The sequence below is a fragment of the Heptranchias perlo genome, chromosome 2 (genome assembly GCF_035084215.1).
Source record: "Heptranchias perlo isolate sHepPer1 chromosome 2, sHepPer1.hap1, whole genome shotgun sequence".
NCBI classification, from domain to species: domain Eukaryota; kingdom Metazoa; phylum Chordata; class Chondrichthyes; order Hexanchiformes; family Hexanchidae; genus Heptranchias; species Heptranchias perlo.
In genome coordinates this window covers 70,632,665-70,651,273 of record NC_090326.1, presented here as the reverse complement: position 1 = coordinate 70,651,273, position 18,609 = coordinate 70,632,665, and the positions used below count along the sequence as shown (strand labels likewise).

At 44.0% G+C, this 18,609-nt stretch overlaps 1 protein-coding gene across 6 annotated transcripts in view; it reads left to right on the top strand.

The window, feature by feature from the left end:
• The window catches only part of rbms3 (RNA binding motif, single stranded interacting protein), a 1,271,925-nt gene that overhangs the window by 973,119 nt on the left and 280,197 nt on the right, over positions 1 to 18,609 (top strand). For all 6 annotated transcript variants that reach the window (XM_068002709.1, XM_068002716.1, XM_068002698.1 and 3 more), the window contains one exon: positions 6,418 to 6,509. In XM_068002709.1, the coding sequence (XP_067858810.1) occupies positions 6,418 to 6,509 (92 nt within the window). The remainder of the gene's footprint in view (positions 1 to 6,417; positions 6,510 to 18,609) is intronic.

Here is an 18,609-nt window from a genome sequence, read left to right as displayed (position 1 = left end):
AACTCATTCTATCCTAGGATCTCAAAACTGAGGAACTCCTTACCTCCCTGAGTCTTCTCTTCCCCCCACAACCTATAGGCATTTTAACACAAGCTTAAGGTAATCTAGCCGCTGCTTTTTGATCTAGCTTGTCTCCTCTCTGACATTTTTCACCCTTGGTGGTGTCTTGCTTTATATGCCTTTGCCCTTTGCCTAGGTTTCTCAATTAAAAATTGAGCCAAAGTGTTGCATTTTGGTGTCAATTCTTGATGTATCTAATTCACAATTGTTACTTCACATCGACCCTTGCCAAGTAAACTATTGCACACTGATCCACCCTGGTGCTTGACGTAAAGCACTGCTGTCAAGGACTCAGCAGAGCATACCAGATTTGTATTCAAAATTAATTGAGCTAAGATACACAGAGGTAACATTTCTGTGGAGGTTCTCCCCATCTTCCACTGTAACTTTGGCAGAAGACCAGTGGAAATCCCAGAGAAATGGCATAAATGGCTGTTTACGATGTTTCTCCAGGCTTTCCATCAATCATCCATTGAAGCTATAAGTATGAGGTGGGGAGAACCTCTGCAGAAATTCTACCCACTAGCCTTTTTTCATTCCTTTAAAGCTAGCCAAAAAAAAACTTTTTTTCTTTCAAAAAAAATTGCATCAATCTTCAATATAAATTAGGTTGACCTTATAACATATTAGGGTCGATTTTAGGGTGCATTCGTGGCGGGGGGACTCCAAAAATCCGAGATTCCCGGGGCAGATGCGGAGCCCGGCTCCAACCTGCCCACTTCCGGGTTCCCCAATGACACGCTTAGATGCGTGCGCAGCCCCCACATGCTGGACTCCCACCGACAATTAAAGCCGGCGGGATCCCACTTAAAGCAATTAATTTGATAGTTCAGGTTGTTTGCAGACCTGATTTGTAGGATATTTTAGGAGGGGTGGGATTTTCACCTCAACTGAGCGTGTTTCCCTTACTGGGGGAAACACTCCCAGTTGAAACAGATGTGTTGCAGCCATCAGCCTGTGGGTGCTGCAAAGGTCCATTTGACAGGTGCGGAGGGGAGACCCTCACTCATTGCAGGAGGTCACTCTGTCACTTTGGACAAAGTTTGGCCTCCACCACCCTCCTCCTAACAATAAAATTCACCAATTTGGAACCTCAACCCCGGTGTCCAAACACATGTACCTACCTTGCGGACCCCCTCAAACGTACATCTTCTGGATGGGGGCCGCCGTAGCTGCAGTCATGACCTCCTCGGAGGACGAACAGCATCACCAGCCCCGCCATCCACGCCGTCCACCTCTGACACGTGGAGCTCCACAACACAGTGCTGTGACACATCCACCTGCACAGCAGGAGGGAGGGCAACCGCAGAGAGAGATGCGTCGCAGGGGGCACTACCCTCGCCACAGGGTCTACAGACCGAAGCTCAGCTTCCTGGAGGCTTAGAGTTATTCGACATGTAGTCGTGGATATCTGCAGCCTCCTTGATGCCGAGCTGCTCCCAGCTGGCCCGAGCACCATCTTCTTACCTGTCGCTGTCAAAGTCACCACTGCCCTCAACAACTTCTCCTCCGGATCCTTCCAGGGTGCCACCGGGGACATCGCCGGCGTCTCTCAGTCGTCTGCACAAAAGAGCCCTGCAAATACACCTACACCCACTCTGCAGTAACACAATGGGTAGCATCAGGTGTGGGTCTTCATGGTGATCCTCAGAAAAGGGAATTATTGCACAAACCAGACAAGATTTGCAAAGATGTGACAGTAGTGATGATAACAAATTTTAATGTGCTTTGCAAAACAAACAAAACTAAATCAAAACATGACATTCTGTCATACACTCTTGTGCATCCCCTTTGTGCTCACAAAACCTTAGCCTTACATTTCCGAGAACCCCTACGTGGTGCTACCCCTGTGGCTGCAGCACAGATAGTGGCAGGTTGCTCTTGTCCATGCCCTGACCGATGAGATGCTTTGCGCGGATGCCCTCTGGGTTTCGGTGACCGTGAGGGCCCCTCCAAAGGCTGCTCCACCTGCACCTGTGCAGGGGCAGACTTAGCCACCTGGAGAGGAGGCAGCATTGTGGGTACTGGTTGAGAGGGGGGCAACGGGTGAGATGTGGAAGCGCTTTGAGTGGCGTCCCCACTTCCATGTCCCCTTTCGCCATCATCCCTCTCCTGGGCTAGGCCCACATCACACCTTCCACCCTGCTGGACGACAGTTTCGGAGGACTTGAGTGAAGCCTTGGAAGGCCAGTTGTAAAGTATCTGTAAGCCTGTTTAAGGCGGCAGAAAGTTGCTCACCCCAATCCGAACTGCCATTGTCAGGGCCTGAATGGACTCATTGTTGAGCCATGCTTGAAGCTCGATGGAGGCTAGCCTTTCCTCCATCTCAGACGTTCCCGCACCTACCCGCGACACTATTTCAGAGATGCCTTCATGTCCCTGTGACAGTATCTCGGAGATACCCTCCTGTACCTGTGCCACCATTCCACTCATGCAGGAGTTGGACTCCTCCATCCTCTGCGCGATTGTGGAGACTGCGCGTGGTAACTGTTCCAGTACCTCGGTAATGTGCTGCTGGCCCTCGATGACTCTCCTTTTCATGGCTGGCCCCCAGGGTTCAGCATCTGGGTCCAGCTGAGCAGAGCCTGGAGAAGAGTGCTCCCACCGACACGGACTCTCCACGGCTGCCCCTGCCGCCAGGGTCTGCTCGTGCTCACATGTGCATGGTGACTCACCATGTGCAAGCCCAATTAACTGAGGACGGGGACCCACCGAGGTGTATGTATCTGCGCTGGTGGATGTCTGGCTCAGATGTGACGATGCACCCTCAGAGGCCGGCAAATCCTCTGAGGAATTGCCCTCCGCAGTCATGGTCGCAGATGGGCCTGCAAGAGAACAGAAAGCAATATTAATCATGTGGACAGATGTTGAGGTGCTGCAGATGCCAAGTGATGCTAAGATCATTCGCTATCATGAGTGTTGAGTGTTAGATTTCTGTCACCAGCCGTTTGTGCGCTCCCAGTATCGGCGTCCGCCACGGACAGGCACTCCAGCGTGCGGCTTAGTTCCAATGCCTGCTGCTCCGTGTCCGTTAAGACCACCTGGTGTGGCGGGCCCCCTCCGGTCCTTGCCCTCTCCCGGGCATTCTGGCATCTCTTCTCCTATCAAGGCAAAACACGGAGAGGCGTGATTGAGTGATGGTTGCATAGTGACCCGCTGCATGCATTGGTGTGGGTAGGGGTGACCGTGAGGGAGATGCATGGAAGGGTACGTGTGAGACATCGCCATGAGATTGTATGAGGATTGGGTTGCGTGGCAGTGTTCGAATGGGAACTGGGGCGGTGAGTGCAGGCAAGGTGAGGATGATGGTTGAGTGGATGTGAGGAGTGATGCGAGAGCGTTGTGGTGGCAGTGCAGAAGGAGTTGTGTGGTGGTGGAGGTGATGTGGAAGACGGAGTGCGTGAGAATGCATAAGAATACTCACTTTGACTGACCTGTTTAGGTCATTAAAGCGCTTCCTTCACTGGACCCTGGTTCGGCCTACATTGCTGCGGCTGCTGACCTCTTCGGCCACCTCCAGCCAGGCCTTCTTGGTGGCAGAGGGAGGCCACCTCCTCCCATCAGATGGGAAAAAATGTCCCTCCTACACCCCACCCCATCGAGCAGCACCTGCAGTGAGGAGTCAGAGAACCTTGGAGCAGCCTTGCCCCTGGCCTGCTCCATGCTGCCAAAATGGCTCTTTGCTGCAGGAGGAGCATTGGAGGACTGGCCCTCAAATAGAGCTCCTCCTGCAGACAGCCTGTGATGCGGGTGCGCAGTGCGCCCGCTGCGCAGGTCTGGAACGGGAAACCCGGAAACACGCGTAAGTACCTTCGATTAGGCTGCGATTGCTTGCGGAGCACCCCGATTTCACTGGGCGCGTTACCCACGCGCCCAGTCGACCCCCCGCTGCCAACCCGCCTCCTTCCTAATATCGGGCCCATTGATTTGGTAGATTATGTAGGTTTGTGGACTGTGTACATGATAAATATACAGTCCATGTTATCAAATAAACATCTTTTCCTGTTGAAAACCTTGTCATTCTGTCTGTTAATAAAATTCACTGTCAAACATTTTTTAGTTCAAAACTCAGTGTTATAGCACTGTGCCTGTTATTGTCACAATTCTTACGTAGTTTTTATGATACTTTTTGTAGTGAAATGCCCATAGAGATAAAAAAAATATATGTTTCTGCAGATACCACATTATAAAGCAGGTTCAACTGATCATCTTAAGGCTCAAAAATACTCATTAAAGATCGCTTTTTTTCCCCAATTTCAAACCAACTGTGTTTCAGATAAGATAAGACAGGGGCAGACAAGTGATATGATATCGATCTTTGTACTGAAGGCTAACCATGACGCAGATTTGTGACTTGTGAGTTATCTGTTGGACCACCTTTGTGTTATCCGCTGGCTGTGAAGTGTCTTCTGTTTCTATGATTTTAACATGTTGCTTCCTGTGCTGCTGGGACCTTGGATCTGTATGCAGCATCTGGCCAGGCTTGAATACTGAGTATAGATAGATATTGTAGAGTTTTGCTTGACTATCTTTGGGGGTCATGGATTAAATGGTGGAGCAGTTTCCACGATAGGATGGTCTGTGAAGGAAGGAATAACCTTTCTCGTTGCATGCTTCCTAATATTTGTGTTTGATTATTTCTTATGTAGGCTGAAGGGAAACATTTGTAATGTTAGGTTATGATGTAAATTTGGAATTTATTTAAGCGTGTTGGAAATGAAAAGCAATTTATATGGAAAAATATCACTGTTTTATCTGTCTACACCCTTTCATTCTTCTGAATAAACACAAATCACAGCAATTACTGTGAGTTGTTTCCTGTAGGAAGATTCCTAATAACATTTAGGTGCTTGTCTCCTGCCAGTCAACCAAAGAACTGTATTGGTGGCATCTGAGAAGATGTCCACCAATTGGACAATCCTGTTATCCTGACTAAGGAAACTTTAGGTTGGGGAGGGGAAGGAATAGAGGTAGAGAATAACCTGAGAGAGAATATGAATATTTGTGAAAATGGTCTGGCAACATTTATTTTAATTTGTTCTTGGGATGTGGGCATTGCTGGCAAGGCGGGTATTTATTCTCCTTTCCAGTTGCCCAGAGATGGTGGTGGTGGATCTTCTCCTTGAACCACTGCAGTCCTTGTGGTGATGGTACTTTTACAATGGTGTTAGGTAGGGAATCCCAAGATTGACCCATCGACAATGAAGGAACGACAATATATGTTTGTCAGAATGGTTTGTAACTTGGACGGAAGGTTGGAGGTGATCCTGTTCCCTTGGCATTGCTGCTCTTGTCCTTCTTGGTGGCAGATCAGGCCCTCCCTCCCCCCACCCCCATCCTCCCAGGAACCTGTCTTTCTCCGGCCCAGAGCCGGCAGGCTGCCCTTGGGCACTCGGATTCTGGCTGCAGCTGGCCCGATGCAAGTGAGACTTGGCCCTCAAAATGGATCAGGCTTCCCAGAGACTATCGATTGTCTATGACCAGAATTTGACACAGAAAGTATTAAACTTATTGTTCTATCATGGGAATTTTCCTGGGCTGTAATTCAAATCTATTAAAACTCTTACGCATACTTAATTAAAGTATCTTTGATACAATTCTGTTTCTCTTTCTGTCTGTGTATAGAGATGTCTTGATGGTTCTCATAAATTTATCTCTTTTGTCACCTGACTACTGTGCACTGGATTTGCCTGCTCATTCAGTGTCCACCCTGAATTGTAAATGTGTGTAAATTGTAAATTTAGCCTGGACCTTTCCCTCAGACTCAGACCAATTCAGAGTCGTGACCACTAAACTGTTGCATGGACTTCAGCCCCAAGTATGATAAACCTGAAAAAGAATCTGCCACCTGATCGGCTACTCCTTCCCTCCAGCTCATACCACATGTAGTGATTTTCCCCACTTACTCAGCCAATGTGCAGTGACTGGTTCAAGAAGTCTAGCATAAAAGGAAAGGTAAAGAAAAATACTGTGCAACTACATGAATGCACAATGAGGGAATGCATTTTATTAAGATCATTAAGTTAAAGAACACTGAACAGAAGAAGGTTACAGCCAAATGTTTATTGTCAATTAATTAAATCAGGGTTTACAACTGATGCACCATCGCCAAGGTGTCTCTGTACCTGTTCAGCAAAAGAAGCCTCTTTTGATGAGATTGGATCATTTACACAGTTCCATATACACCTTCAGCATAGACGGGATTCAGTTCTAGAAGAATGAGAGCAACATTTTGGAAAGACTGATCTTTTCATTTTAGATTAATCCCGGGTTGAGCAAGAGGCTTTTTTGTCGCAGTTCACTGCTGTTGGATGCTATGCACGTACCTGGTGTTGATAATGTAACTGTTTTTCACAGGCTATGGCTTCGTAGACTTTGACAGCCCAGCAGCTGCACAGAAGGCAGTGGCATCTCTCAAAGCCAGTGGAGTACAGGCCCAGATGGCAAAGGTGAGCATTCTTGACAAGGAAACAATTTTGTCTCTGCATTGCAGTGTTTCTTTACCAGGATTGTAAATTGGGATAATGTCTGTTGGATTAAAGACGTCGCTGGTGATTAATAGTAAACAAGTACATTGTGCTTGTTGGTGGGATATGTACACAAATATATATTGCCACATACACCGATACACAGAACTAAACATACTTGCAAGCAAGCAAAAATAGACAAAATGAACACACATCCACAGAGATTGATATAGAAACGTACACATAAATAGACAAATAAATGTATTGATCATCACAGATGTGCATACATATTATACTCCGACCCAGAGATAGATACAGGTAGAGACTTGTGCACAAGCAGAAGCACAGAGATACACATGGATCCACATACAACTATACACACTGAGATATGTATATCTACACAAACATAATGCACACCCAGAGGTTTCTTCATTATTCATTGTGACCATGTTCTCATTTGGGCGGCCGACAGGCAGAGCACACCGGCCGGTTGGCCATCAAATGGGCGAGGAGGCCTGAGCATTGTGGGGGCAGGGAAGGGAAGGGCAAGCCCAGGTCAGCAGAGACCAAAAGTATTTTTGTGGAGACAAGAGAAGCACTCTTGCTGTTCCTCCTGCATTCACAAAAATGTAACCCAGAAACTTTTCTGGGACGTTTCTGCAGTGTCCAGCAATGGTCCCTTTTAGGTCCACTGGTTAGGCCGCTCAATGCCAGGACACATGGGCAGAGCGAGCGCAGTGCACGGACCCGCACACACATCTCTGAAAATTGCAATGGGGTCCTAACTACAACATGGGACCCCAATTTGCATAATCAGGAGGCCTACCATCTGAAACAGGCAGATGCTCCAGCCATCCAAGGAAAGGCCCCTTTAAATGTGGCAGTAGCTGGAGCGACAGCATTAAGGGGGCAGTAAATCTACCAATCTAATTTTGATGCCGATTTGGCCCAATTTTATGGTGAATGTGTATAAAAAGGTATTCATTTGAGAAAAATATCTGTGATGATTTTAAGGTTTTAAAAGGACATAGTTACCTGGTAAAGCTAATAGCAGAGCTTTTTTCCGAATGCTTCACTTGCTGATCAACAATGATGTAATTTGCCTCAAGCTGTCATAACATGTCAGAAAAGTGCTATTGGATTATTAATACATTGTGTGGCTCTTTAAGTCCTGTTCTCTTACCAAAATGATGACACTACTCTTCAAAAAAGAGTGGACTGTAAGCAGACCTAATGCATGAAGGGGTAGATGCTGAGAGGATGTTTCCCCTTGTGGGAGAGACTAGAACAAGGGACCACAGTTTAAAAATAAGGGGTCTCCCATTTAAGACGGAGATGAGGAGAAATTTTTTCTCTGAGGGTCGTAAGTCTGTGGAACTCCCTTCCCCAGAGAGCGGTGGAGGCAGGGTCATTGAATATTTTTAAGGCTGAGTTAGATAGACTCCTGATTAACAAGGGCGTCAAAGGTTATAGTAGGTAGACGGGAAAGTGGGGTTCAGGTCACAATCAGATCAGCCATGATGTTATCAAATGGCAGAGCAGGCTCGAGAGGCCGAATGGCCCACTCCTGCTTTTAATTCATATGTTCGTATGAACATTCCAGGAGTCTTAAGCTACTGTTTTGGTTTAGTTGTACATTCATGGAAACTGTGCTCGGAGATCGATATAAGACCACACGGATGCTCCAGCATTACAGTACTGGATTTTCAATTACTCATCCTGAGTTTAAAGTGCAGACTTAATTGACATTCAGAGGTTGGCTGCCCTTGACGGGTGTCTTTCAGTGACATCCTAAGCATGTGCTACATAATGACATACCATTCCAGCTGAGGACAAAGAAAGATAGACAGGGTCGTATCAAACGCTGAGAACTACCTTCTGTCAGCCACTTTTGCAATGGCACAAATGGTGCTCATAAAGAAATCATCAGCCCTATCCATCCTACCTTCTCAGTTCAAGTAGAAAAAATGGTGAGGTAATGATGCCATCTTGTCACCGATTCTGCCTGCACTACGAATAAATTTCGTTTATCAAAACAAAATTATAAGATGTGTATAAAGACTGCATCACAAGTCAATATCATTTTATTTTAGTGAAACTTTCCCAGCAACCAATATATTTAGTGGCTTTGAAGCAGAATTTAGTATGCAAGTGGCAATGTGAAAAGTTACGTGGACTCACAGATGAGCAAAATAGCAGCAATTCCAACTTTGCCTCTTTCATTCAAACTCCACCATGAGTAGGTCATCATTTAAATAAGATCATGAAAAAAAATATTGTGTCCTTTCCCTTTAAGAGTTTGGTGCTATACTGAGGCCATATTCGTCACGTGGCCACCCCTTTCCTCTACTGTGTATATAGGAAGTATATTACATATTTTCTTTCCCATCATTGGCAGCTGTTCATACAATATTAACAAATGAAATTTTCCAACTTTGGAAAGTCATCAGTGTTGGCTTCTGGTCCCTGAATGTATTTTACTGTTTTTCTATTCTGAGTTAGTCAGTTGAAGCCTGCATCACTTTGATCAGAGTCTGACTCGAGGAGACTCATCCTTAGCTTTGACTGGTTTCAAAATCTGCATAACTCGTCATTGATGGATCCTTTCCAATGCTCCCCCACCCATGAGCAGGGCTTACATTTTCTACCGACAGCCTATCATTTCCAGAATTGCGTAGCCTGTTCCAAGCTAAGCAATGGGTCGTGTCACAAGGTTTTGTTGGCAAATAAATTTTTGCATATCTGTATGGGTTGCCTCAACAGTCAGTGCATTCAGCTCCAGCTTACCAAAATAGCACAGCTCATGATATTTATTGGATGGAGAACTAATCAGAAGTCAGAGCTGTTTTAAAAACGGGATGAATGTGGTACCATCGGACGAATCAATTCAAAAGGCTGGAAAGGTGGTGTCAAAGTCCTTCATGCGGAGTTTAACCTGTCCAAAGAGGATTCTATAGTAATATCTGAGGCATGGCTAAAAAAGTAATCTCGTCAACCAGATTTGTGTAGTTAGCCAGCCACCAGTTTGAGGGAAGCACATTTCCTTTTGAGGCAGAAAGGGTCTCAAGGTAACCAGTCAGGTTGACAGCAAAAGCAAGTGTTTCCTGCAGCCACTTCTACACTGTAGTAATGATTCTGTGCCCCCACCTTCTTCAATTCTAATAAGCTTGCCTGTGGGGAATCCAATATTTTCGAGGGCAGTGGAAACCTGAGTGAAAGAGGTTGTCAAAGATGGTTGTTCTCTTCACTTCATGGGGGTGCTTCTGACGTTCACGGGAATAATTCTTCCAGGGCAATAAGACAGTGCTCCTACTAAGGAAATGTTGGCTATGGAAATGCAGAAGGTTCTGCTTTCCCAGAGGAGGCAGCCGTAGGTGAAGAAAATTCATGTCTGTAGCAGTGAGTTTAGCTCACTGGGATAAGTTTCCTACAACGTTGGTACCTTGCTTAGGGAGTGTGACTATGTAGTTGTGATGGGGGGCAGAAGAGAGATTGCAGAAGCATGTAGCTCATTAAGAGCTGCTGCTGAAAATTTTAAAAGTGATTTACAGGCTTCAGGCAGAAGTAATACAAGAATGGTACTTTTAACTTTGTAAATATAAACCCAAAAAACCTTTGAAAGACAATCATGTTTTCCTTGTCACTTCAGATTTCACAGCAGCTTCTCCTGCATAATCAGCACTAAAATCTGCAAAAATCACAGCAACCAAATGCATGACTTTCAAATATTTTGTGTTTATGCAAATTTGCCTTTATTTTTATTTAACAGCAGATAAACGGGGTTAAAAAAAATGTTGGGAATCTTTTTAAAGGCTCAAAAGTGCTTTTGAGAAGTTTTCAGCCATTGCAAAGATTGGGGTGAAGAAGTAACAGTCAAGAACAAAAGGACAGAAACCCAACATGGAGGCATGAAATGGGGTTTGTGGCCAGAAACCCCCAAGCTGATGAGGTGGACACGCTGCTGCATAAGGTGGGTACATGGAGGTTTCGAACTGGAAGACATCTGATACAGAGAACAGCAGTGCACTGTGCCTGGCAGAAGGTAGCAGCAGGCTCAGTACCGACTACCTGCAGGGCATGGGACTAACTAGGAGAAGGTGACACACTTTAAGGAATTTGGCACAGTAAGACTATTCAGCAGCTCCATATACCAGGTAGATAGGCCAAGGTTCCATCCCATAATGTGTTACTGTCAACCCGTTCCACATTTACTGCTCATCCATGCCAAGCCCTCCTACAATCTTACAACTCTGTTACTGCATCTTATGCGCACCCATATCTCAGCAGGACACACAGTCAAGATGCAATGTATAATTGACAGCCTTGTCACACTCACATCTGCCAAAGGCCTCACATCTCAAATCATTGCAACACAATCTAGTTGCATGATGCATGGTCACTTATGAATACACAGATTGATCTGAAGTTTGGGCACATGTCTGTCACTGTGCATGTGCCCCTACAGCTTACAGCACTTTGAGATAATTTTTTTGCTTGCACAACAAGATGGGACAAAATTCAAGGAGACAGATCCCAACTCGAGAAAAGGTACTTGTCTCCCTTAGAGGATGTCATCCTGGCATATCAGAGCCAGGAGGGAGTACACAAAGATGAAACTCAGGCCAACTACCATCCTACTATTAGGTCTTCTTCCCCTTCTCTCTCAATCACTGACACACAAGCATACAGACAACCACGCAGACACCAGATACAGTAGGGGGAATTTTAACTCACTGATCCGTGGGAAAACAGTAGGGGAGCTGTTGAAATGGAACGGCTCCATTTCCCGCTCCATTCCTGCCAATTCCCCATTTTAACACCGCTAGTTTTGGCGGTGGATGAGGTTGCCGCCGGAATCTGGTAGGAGCCTCGTTAATAATTGTAATTGGGGGTTCCACGATGTACATGGGACCCCGCATTTTAACTCAATCCTGAGCAGGGCGTCCACCATAGCCAACTCTCAAGTTACAACTGTTGGGAAGCCAGCAAAGCCACTGAAGATAAGTGAAAAGACTTTCCTTAGTGTGGCCGGGAGGACAGGAGTCCGGGCCTCTGCTGCCCCGGGCTCACCCCCTCCTCACCCAGGAGATCCTTAGAATACCTCCTGGGCTTCTCTTGATGCCGGCAGGCAGCCAGCTGCCGCTTTCTGCCCAAAATGGGTGGGCAGCTCACCAGCACCATTGAAATAAGGCCTGGCGCTTAAAACCTACTCCACCCCCAAAGGAATCCACCTTCTGAGAAATTTGTTTGCTGCAATCAAGAATGGCCAGAAAAGTAGTGCAAAGAACTCTGCCATACACAGCAACCGGATTTAATGCACAGAGTAAGATGCAGATGAAACTAACTAATAAGTGGAAAATATTCAAACTTTGCAACTAACAGTGAAAACTGCAACACAGCTTTAAAAAGCCTACTACTTCAGGCCAGGCCAGCGAAATACCGATGCACCTCTTGTTTTTATGGGTGGAGCCATTGAGAAAATCAGGACTTGTGAGTTATTAACATAATTAGGTTCACGCTGGTCAGCAGCACCAACCTCAAAAGTAAAAGGACATTTCCTTGCTGCAAAATGCGATACACTGTGTACTGGTGAATCCGCAGCCAATTTTCCAAAGCTGACTCCTGGTCCGTGAGATTCCATGCTACCAGTGGTGTCAGCTTGGCTCTAACGGGGGCACTCTCGCCTCTCAATCAGTAGGTTATGGTTTCAGCCTCACTCCAGGACTTGAATACATCAACCTGGCTGACACTTGGTGCAATTCTGAGGGAGCACTACATTATCGGAGGTGCCGTCTTTCAATGAAACCTTGAACCCAGGCCTGTTCAGGTTGATATAAAAGATCACTTGCCACTATTCAAAGTTCTCCCAGTATGCTACTCAACATTTCTCACCAAAAGCAGATTATTTGGTCATTCATCTCATTTGCTGTTTGTGGGGCCTTGCTGTGCACAAATTGGCTGCAGTGTTTGCCTCATTAATAAAGTGCTTTGGGATATCCTCAGGATATAACTATATAAGTTAAAGTTCATTCTTTGTAAAATTTGCACGTATAGTTTTACAAGAGGGCTTTCACTACCAGGTCTATAAATGTTTCCTCCTTAGTCCCATTGGTGATGAAAATAAAGCAAAACGTTTGTAAATTCCGTAGCTGGGTGTGCTGTGACGAGAGAAACAAAGTACAGAAAATTGAGACCAAGGTAGGATGAAAAAGAGGAGAAAAACTGGGAAAAGAGAATAATGAGTAAAGAAATACATTGATGCCATTCGGCTGTTCCCTACAGCCCATGTGATGGATGTAGTTTGTCACTTTTAATCTATTTATTTGCTTTTGGAACAAGACTTGTGACTGAAAATCTCACACTAGGATTTTCCCAGTGCTCAGTCTGGACACTTGAGTGACAAAACATTGTTGCTTTTTCTGCTCACTGCCTCACGGGATTCGAAAAGAGAAAGTGACAGTTGAAACCTTGAGCAGAGACAAAGTCCAGCCATACAAGTGGACACTTCACTGAAGACAAACCAAGTTATAGTCCAGCAATTTTATTTTAAATTCACAAGCTTTTGGAGGCTACCTCCTTCCTCAGACAAACCAATTTATCTTTGCCCCATGGCAAACTTTCAGAACAAAAGGCTGCCAAGATAATGCTGCAAGAATCAGGAGAGTCAAGTTACAGTGTGGTCTCCAATATCCTGGGTGCGAAAGTTTCCACATCACTTCCCATCAATTCGTCTCACACCTAGAATCATCCATGAGATTCAGGTACAGGGTATAGCAGTAATTTCGGAAGACATGGCTTTCCGAACTATTGGAATTCAGTATAGATTGATCCATTTGGTTCCCTTACTGACGGGACCTGTTGTGCCAGATAGAAGGATAAATACAGCACAGTGCGTCTTAAATTAGCATCCAGAAAAGCTGTCATATTTAAAGCTTATGCTGCACGCTTTGCTCGTATGTCCCATAATAGTGAAATTGGGGTCCTAACAGGGCATAATCAAGAAGCCTCGCACCTGAAACAGGCGGGCACCCCACCGCCAAGGAAAGATCCCTTTCAAAAAGGTGGCAGCCAGGCTGTTGACATTAACAGTACTGACCCCATTTTGAGGCCAGTTAATATTGGCCTAGTCTCTGTAAACTGGGTCTGGAAGGAGTAGAGTGCCTCTGTGAACCGGGGAGGTAGAGGAGAGGTTGGATGAAATAACTTTTGAAGAAGTGGCGGTCTGGTTGGTTTGTTGAAGATTCAAATATCACCGCTTTTCCTTATTTTACATTAAAAAGAAATCTATCAATTATCAGAAATCTGGGTGCATACTGCACACAATTTTCCAACTATCATTTTAAATGGTTAGAAAATCCTGCTCAGCACGTGCCCACGTTTCCGATGCGTACAGCTGGTGGACGAGGCTCCCCACTGGGAGTATCAAGTTGCAAAATTACTGCTAATACCTCTGCTTTCTCTACTTCTTTAGAATAGTTCATTGTTTATGTCAGCTGAATGAATGGCCAAGAATGTTAAACCACCTACTCTATGTACAATCTTTTAATGTAAATCACCTCCCACACACAAATCTCCCCGTCTTCTTGCATAACCTGGTGTAAACTTGAAGCTTTCATTTTATGCATGTTTAACTCTCTCTTTTATTACTCAGGTTGCTCTCGTCCTTTCCAAGAAATGGGTATACTTTCAGAATGGTATCTGTATGGATGGGGGAGGAGTGGGAAGAGAGATCACATGACTAATGTAGTACCTCTATAACACCAAGCTTTTAAAGTGACAGTGACTCTGTTTTTATTTTTGTTAGGATGATGGCCTATTCATTTATATGTGAAGGTAGAACTATAAAAATGGAAGAAGACCTATTTTAGGTAATCTAACAATATATTGGCTACCAACTGCTGTTAATTATTGGCAAACATTCTGAAAACCACATAACACATTTTGTACACTATATCTGATACAGGGAACACAAGATAGGAGACATCCTATAACCCATTTCCCTCTTAAAGAGATGGGTGGGGTAGTACCATTAATAAATATCTTCTTTTAATCAGACACACATCGGGGGTCTTAAACAGCGATAGGCTGGACTTTGTGATGAACACAAGATACATTTTCAGCCCAACTCTGCCAGAGCAAGAAGTGGTCATATTGACATTTTTTTTGCCTCTGGCTAATTTTAAATGCCTGTGTAAGACATAGCTGGGCATCATGTTGTGCTACATGTCTGAGTTGGCTGTTGCTCTTGGCAGAACATGTCTTCATCTTTGCTTCCCACAGACAGCACAGCAGCAACAAATTGTGGACTTTCTGCATATCCTGAGGCTAATCAATTGCACAAATATGACTCTCAGTCCATCTGTCCGTCTGCAGATGTTTTTCAGAGAATCACTACATTACATGAATATGCATAGCATCACTATTTTTCATCTTCACATTTTACCTGAGGGTGTAGAACCTTTAGTCTGCTACTCTTGAGCAAGTGAGCTATAGTTTGTCCCGTGTGATGATCTGTCCAGGTAATCCACCTTTTCCTTCATACCCTGCTTCAAATCATGCTACCTTTGCTTGATGCCTGTGATGGACATTTTTGCTTATGAGCTCACATTGACTTATTGCATTTCCATGTGATAGCTTGAGGTGGGCATTTGTCTGGTGATGTAAACAGCTCACAGATATGGACTTCTAAGGGGTAATTTTACAAAATTTCACTTCTGTCATGGAGTTTCAGCCACCATGAGTACACATTGGGAATTTGATCATGCATCCCTCATGATTTTACATCCGTTGATTTTAATGGGATTTTCTAAAATTATCCTCTGGTTCCTTGCTGTAAATGACAAAACTTGCTGGCAGCCGTGATAACTGTTTGAAAGCTACAGAGGCACTCAAACCCTCATCCATGTTATTGAGAGATAAATTCCCTACCACCTCTAAGCTGTCCAAAATTATGTACATGTTGCCCACAACAGTTTTAGAAGATCAATTACTAATTTTTAGAGGAGATATCAATACTGTCGCCGTATAAAAATGTATTGGTCCTTTGCACTAACTCTCCAGTTAACTATGACTAACTGACAATGAAAAAGAGAGTTAAATAATACTCGATCTATTGTCCATCTGTTCATCAGATTAATTTTGCAAATCGCCAAAACCGTTAGTGGGACAATAATATGGCGTTGAGCAATCTGACTAATATAAGACTGGAGGATGTGGTCAAATCACAATTGTTCCATGTTCTGTAAATCTGGATGAAGCTGTACATTTCAAATGTGGATAAGCTCTGCGTCATTTGGGAGTCGTGGCATTTTATCCAAGGTCTGGAGATTTTAGCAATGATAACTGCAGCTGGACTGGTGGAATGAATAACATCCTGTGGTTACTCGATGCTGCACATAATCCCTCAGAGCATTCATTTAGAAATGCAGTTCTCTCCGTGCACTTCTTGTCCTTGCTTCTGCTATAACTAATTGTCCCTTGTAGCTTTGAATTATATTTATTAACCTTTAAAAATAGAGAAGCAGAAGTATTAAAAAGAAGCCTATGTTCTGTTGGCAATAATGAACCACAGGGCATGAATATATCAGGGATCTGACTACACCACTGCTTATTTCAATACTTGGCTTTAATTCATGCCCTGACATGGTAAACTACTAATCTATGCATTCTAAATCCATCATTATTACCTAATTTTTCCTCTTTTTTCCCTTGAAGTTTCCTCATGTGAAGAACGCTCCCAGCCAAGTGGAAAGGTTATGAACCCACCAACGCTGGTCTATAACTCGATCCCATGGAAGGGCTGTAAAGGTGTCATGATTGACTGACCCTTTTATCTGCCCTCCCTCCAGGAAGCCACAACCTGATCCTTGCTCATCACCTACCCATGATGATATGACTGCAGTTTGTAAGGAATCATTGGCATTAACCCAAATCCCTCCATTCTGCAGTACATTAAAACTCCAACAAACTGTAATACTGAACCCATGTTCAGTCTACCCATTTGGTATTCTCATTCAATTTAAAACAAATCTCCATATGTGCAAAAGGAAAAGTAATAATCATATTTAATTGCTGCATAATATCTGTTCATATACAAGTCAGATTGTTTCAATTAACAGTGAAATTCCTGAGGTGAAATACATCTTTAAATGCATCTAAACAAATTAGGTTTGCAATCCATGTATCAGTGCTGCATGCATAAAAATATGGCCATTTTATAAAACATTTATGACTACTGAATAATCATTAGTCTCGGAAAGGCAAGATTGGGATATGTAACCCAATGGCTGAGTGCCAGTCTTATTTGTTACTCTTCCTCCCACCCCGCCCCTCCCCCGAATCATATGAACATACACTTGACCCTCTTGTTCACTAATACCCTGACTTCAGCCATGTGCACTGGGAATGTGCCCTGTTAAGAAAAATATGATAGTCCCAATGGGGTGAAAAGTATGGATGGCCCCAACACCAATATGTGTGAAAAGAAGTTGACATTTGGGAATGTATCAGATATTCCACCCTCATTGGTGGTAGTCCTTTGCAGTCAGTAGCAGGATGGTTTTACCTAGCTGAGGCTATAATTGAAAGTTTAAAACTGACAGTAAATGATGCATCCAATGCAAAATCCAGCCATATAATTGTATTTACGTGTGCATTCTTTGTAGGAGCTGCAGTTCATGAGTAAATATGCCTGGTCTGCTTGTGCAAAAATTCCAATATACTCAATTTTAAAAATTCTGGTTGGAAATAGTGACTGTCACTGTATTTGAACACAATGAATGCTGCATATGCTGACAATGTTCCTAAATGAGGAGGTAGTTTTTTTGTCAAGTCTGGTATTTCATTCTTATTCCAGAGGGGCTCGTATAACCTTTCCATTTCTGCTCTGTCTGTGTGACTTTGGCATAAAAATTCCTAGGTATGGGAGGGCAGTACTATGGAGTACACCGGGCATGGGACAGGACCCAATTCCGCTGGTTTCTCACCTGTGAAAAAATCCAATGGTTGTGGGGGGGGGTGGTGGGGGGAGTGGGACAAGGACAGGCACCTCTTGCTATTAGAAAAGCGACAAAAGTACATGGAGGTGTTTTTTCAAAAAGATTTTCATTCTATAGCCACAACTGCCCGCTTCTCCCCCCTCACCGGGTAGCAAGGTGCCACTCTAATATTACTTGTCTATCACAGGGCCAACGCCCAGGAAGCCTGTAAATGTTGCAGGTGCCTGTCCCCTTTTTGGAAATGACCTAATTCCCCAGGATTTGGAATGGGGTCAATGCTGGGTCAGACTGGCAAACAGAAGTCATGCCCCGTTGAACTTCCAGCATTGGAATGGGGCTTGAGGAATTTTGGCCTTTTTCTTACTATAATAAAAATTGAAAATGCTGGAAATAATCAGCAAGTCAGGCAGAATCTGTGGAGAAAGAAACAGAGTTAATGTTTCAGGTTCATGACCTTTCGTTAACTTTCTCTTTCTCCACAGATGCTGCCTGACTGCCTGAGTATTTCCAGAATTTTCTGTTTTTATTTCAGATTTCCAGCGTCCGCAGTATTTTGCTTTTGCTCTTTCTCACTATAATATATCCTATGATTGGCCACAGTTTTCACACTTCATAGCACATCCTTTAGTTATTCACCATATCATTTTCAATCAATAATGTGCTTGGTATTTTAAGAACTTGTAAATGTCATTCTGTGTCAGAGGACATGCTGAATGTTTCTGGCTCTTGAAGAAAGCCAAATAAAATGCATGTGTTTTCTTTAAACTCTTTTATTTTCCAGTTCAGGACTGAGCCCCCCAGTATGAACTTTGAAATAAATATTGAAAATGTCACAACTCCATCTCTCAAAAAAAGTGATTTTTCAGCAGTTGCACCTAGCCCGTTAAAGTATTTAAATATTTATGAAGCTGATACTGTCTTTAAGGACAGTTCTGTGTGCAATACTGAAGTATCTTTATTGGGAATATTCTAGCTTAGAAAAGAGTGTGTTAGTTCATTTAAAGTACAATTAACAACAAGATGATTGCTTCAGGGTGGCAAAGACAGTGTGACAGTTCATCCTATAATTACAAATGGGACAATGA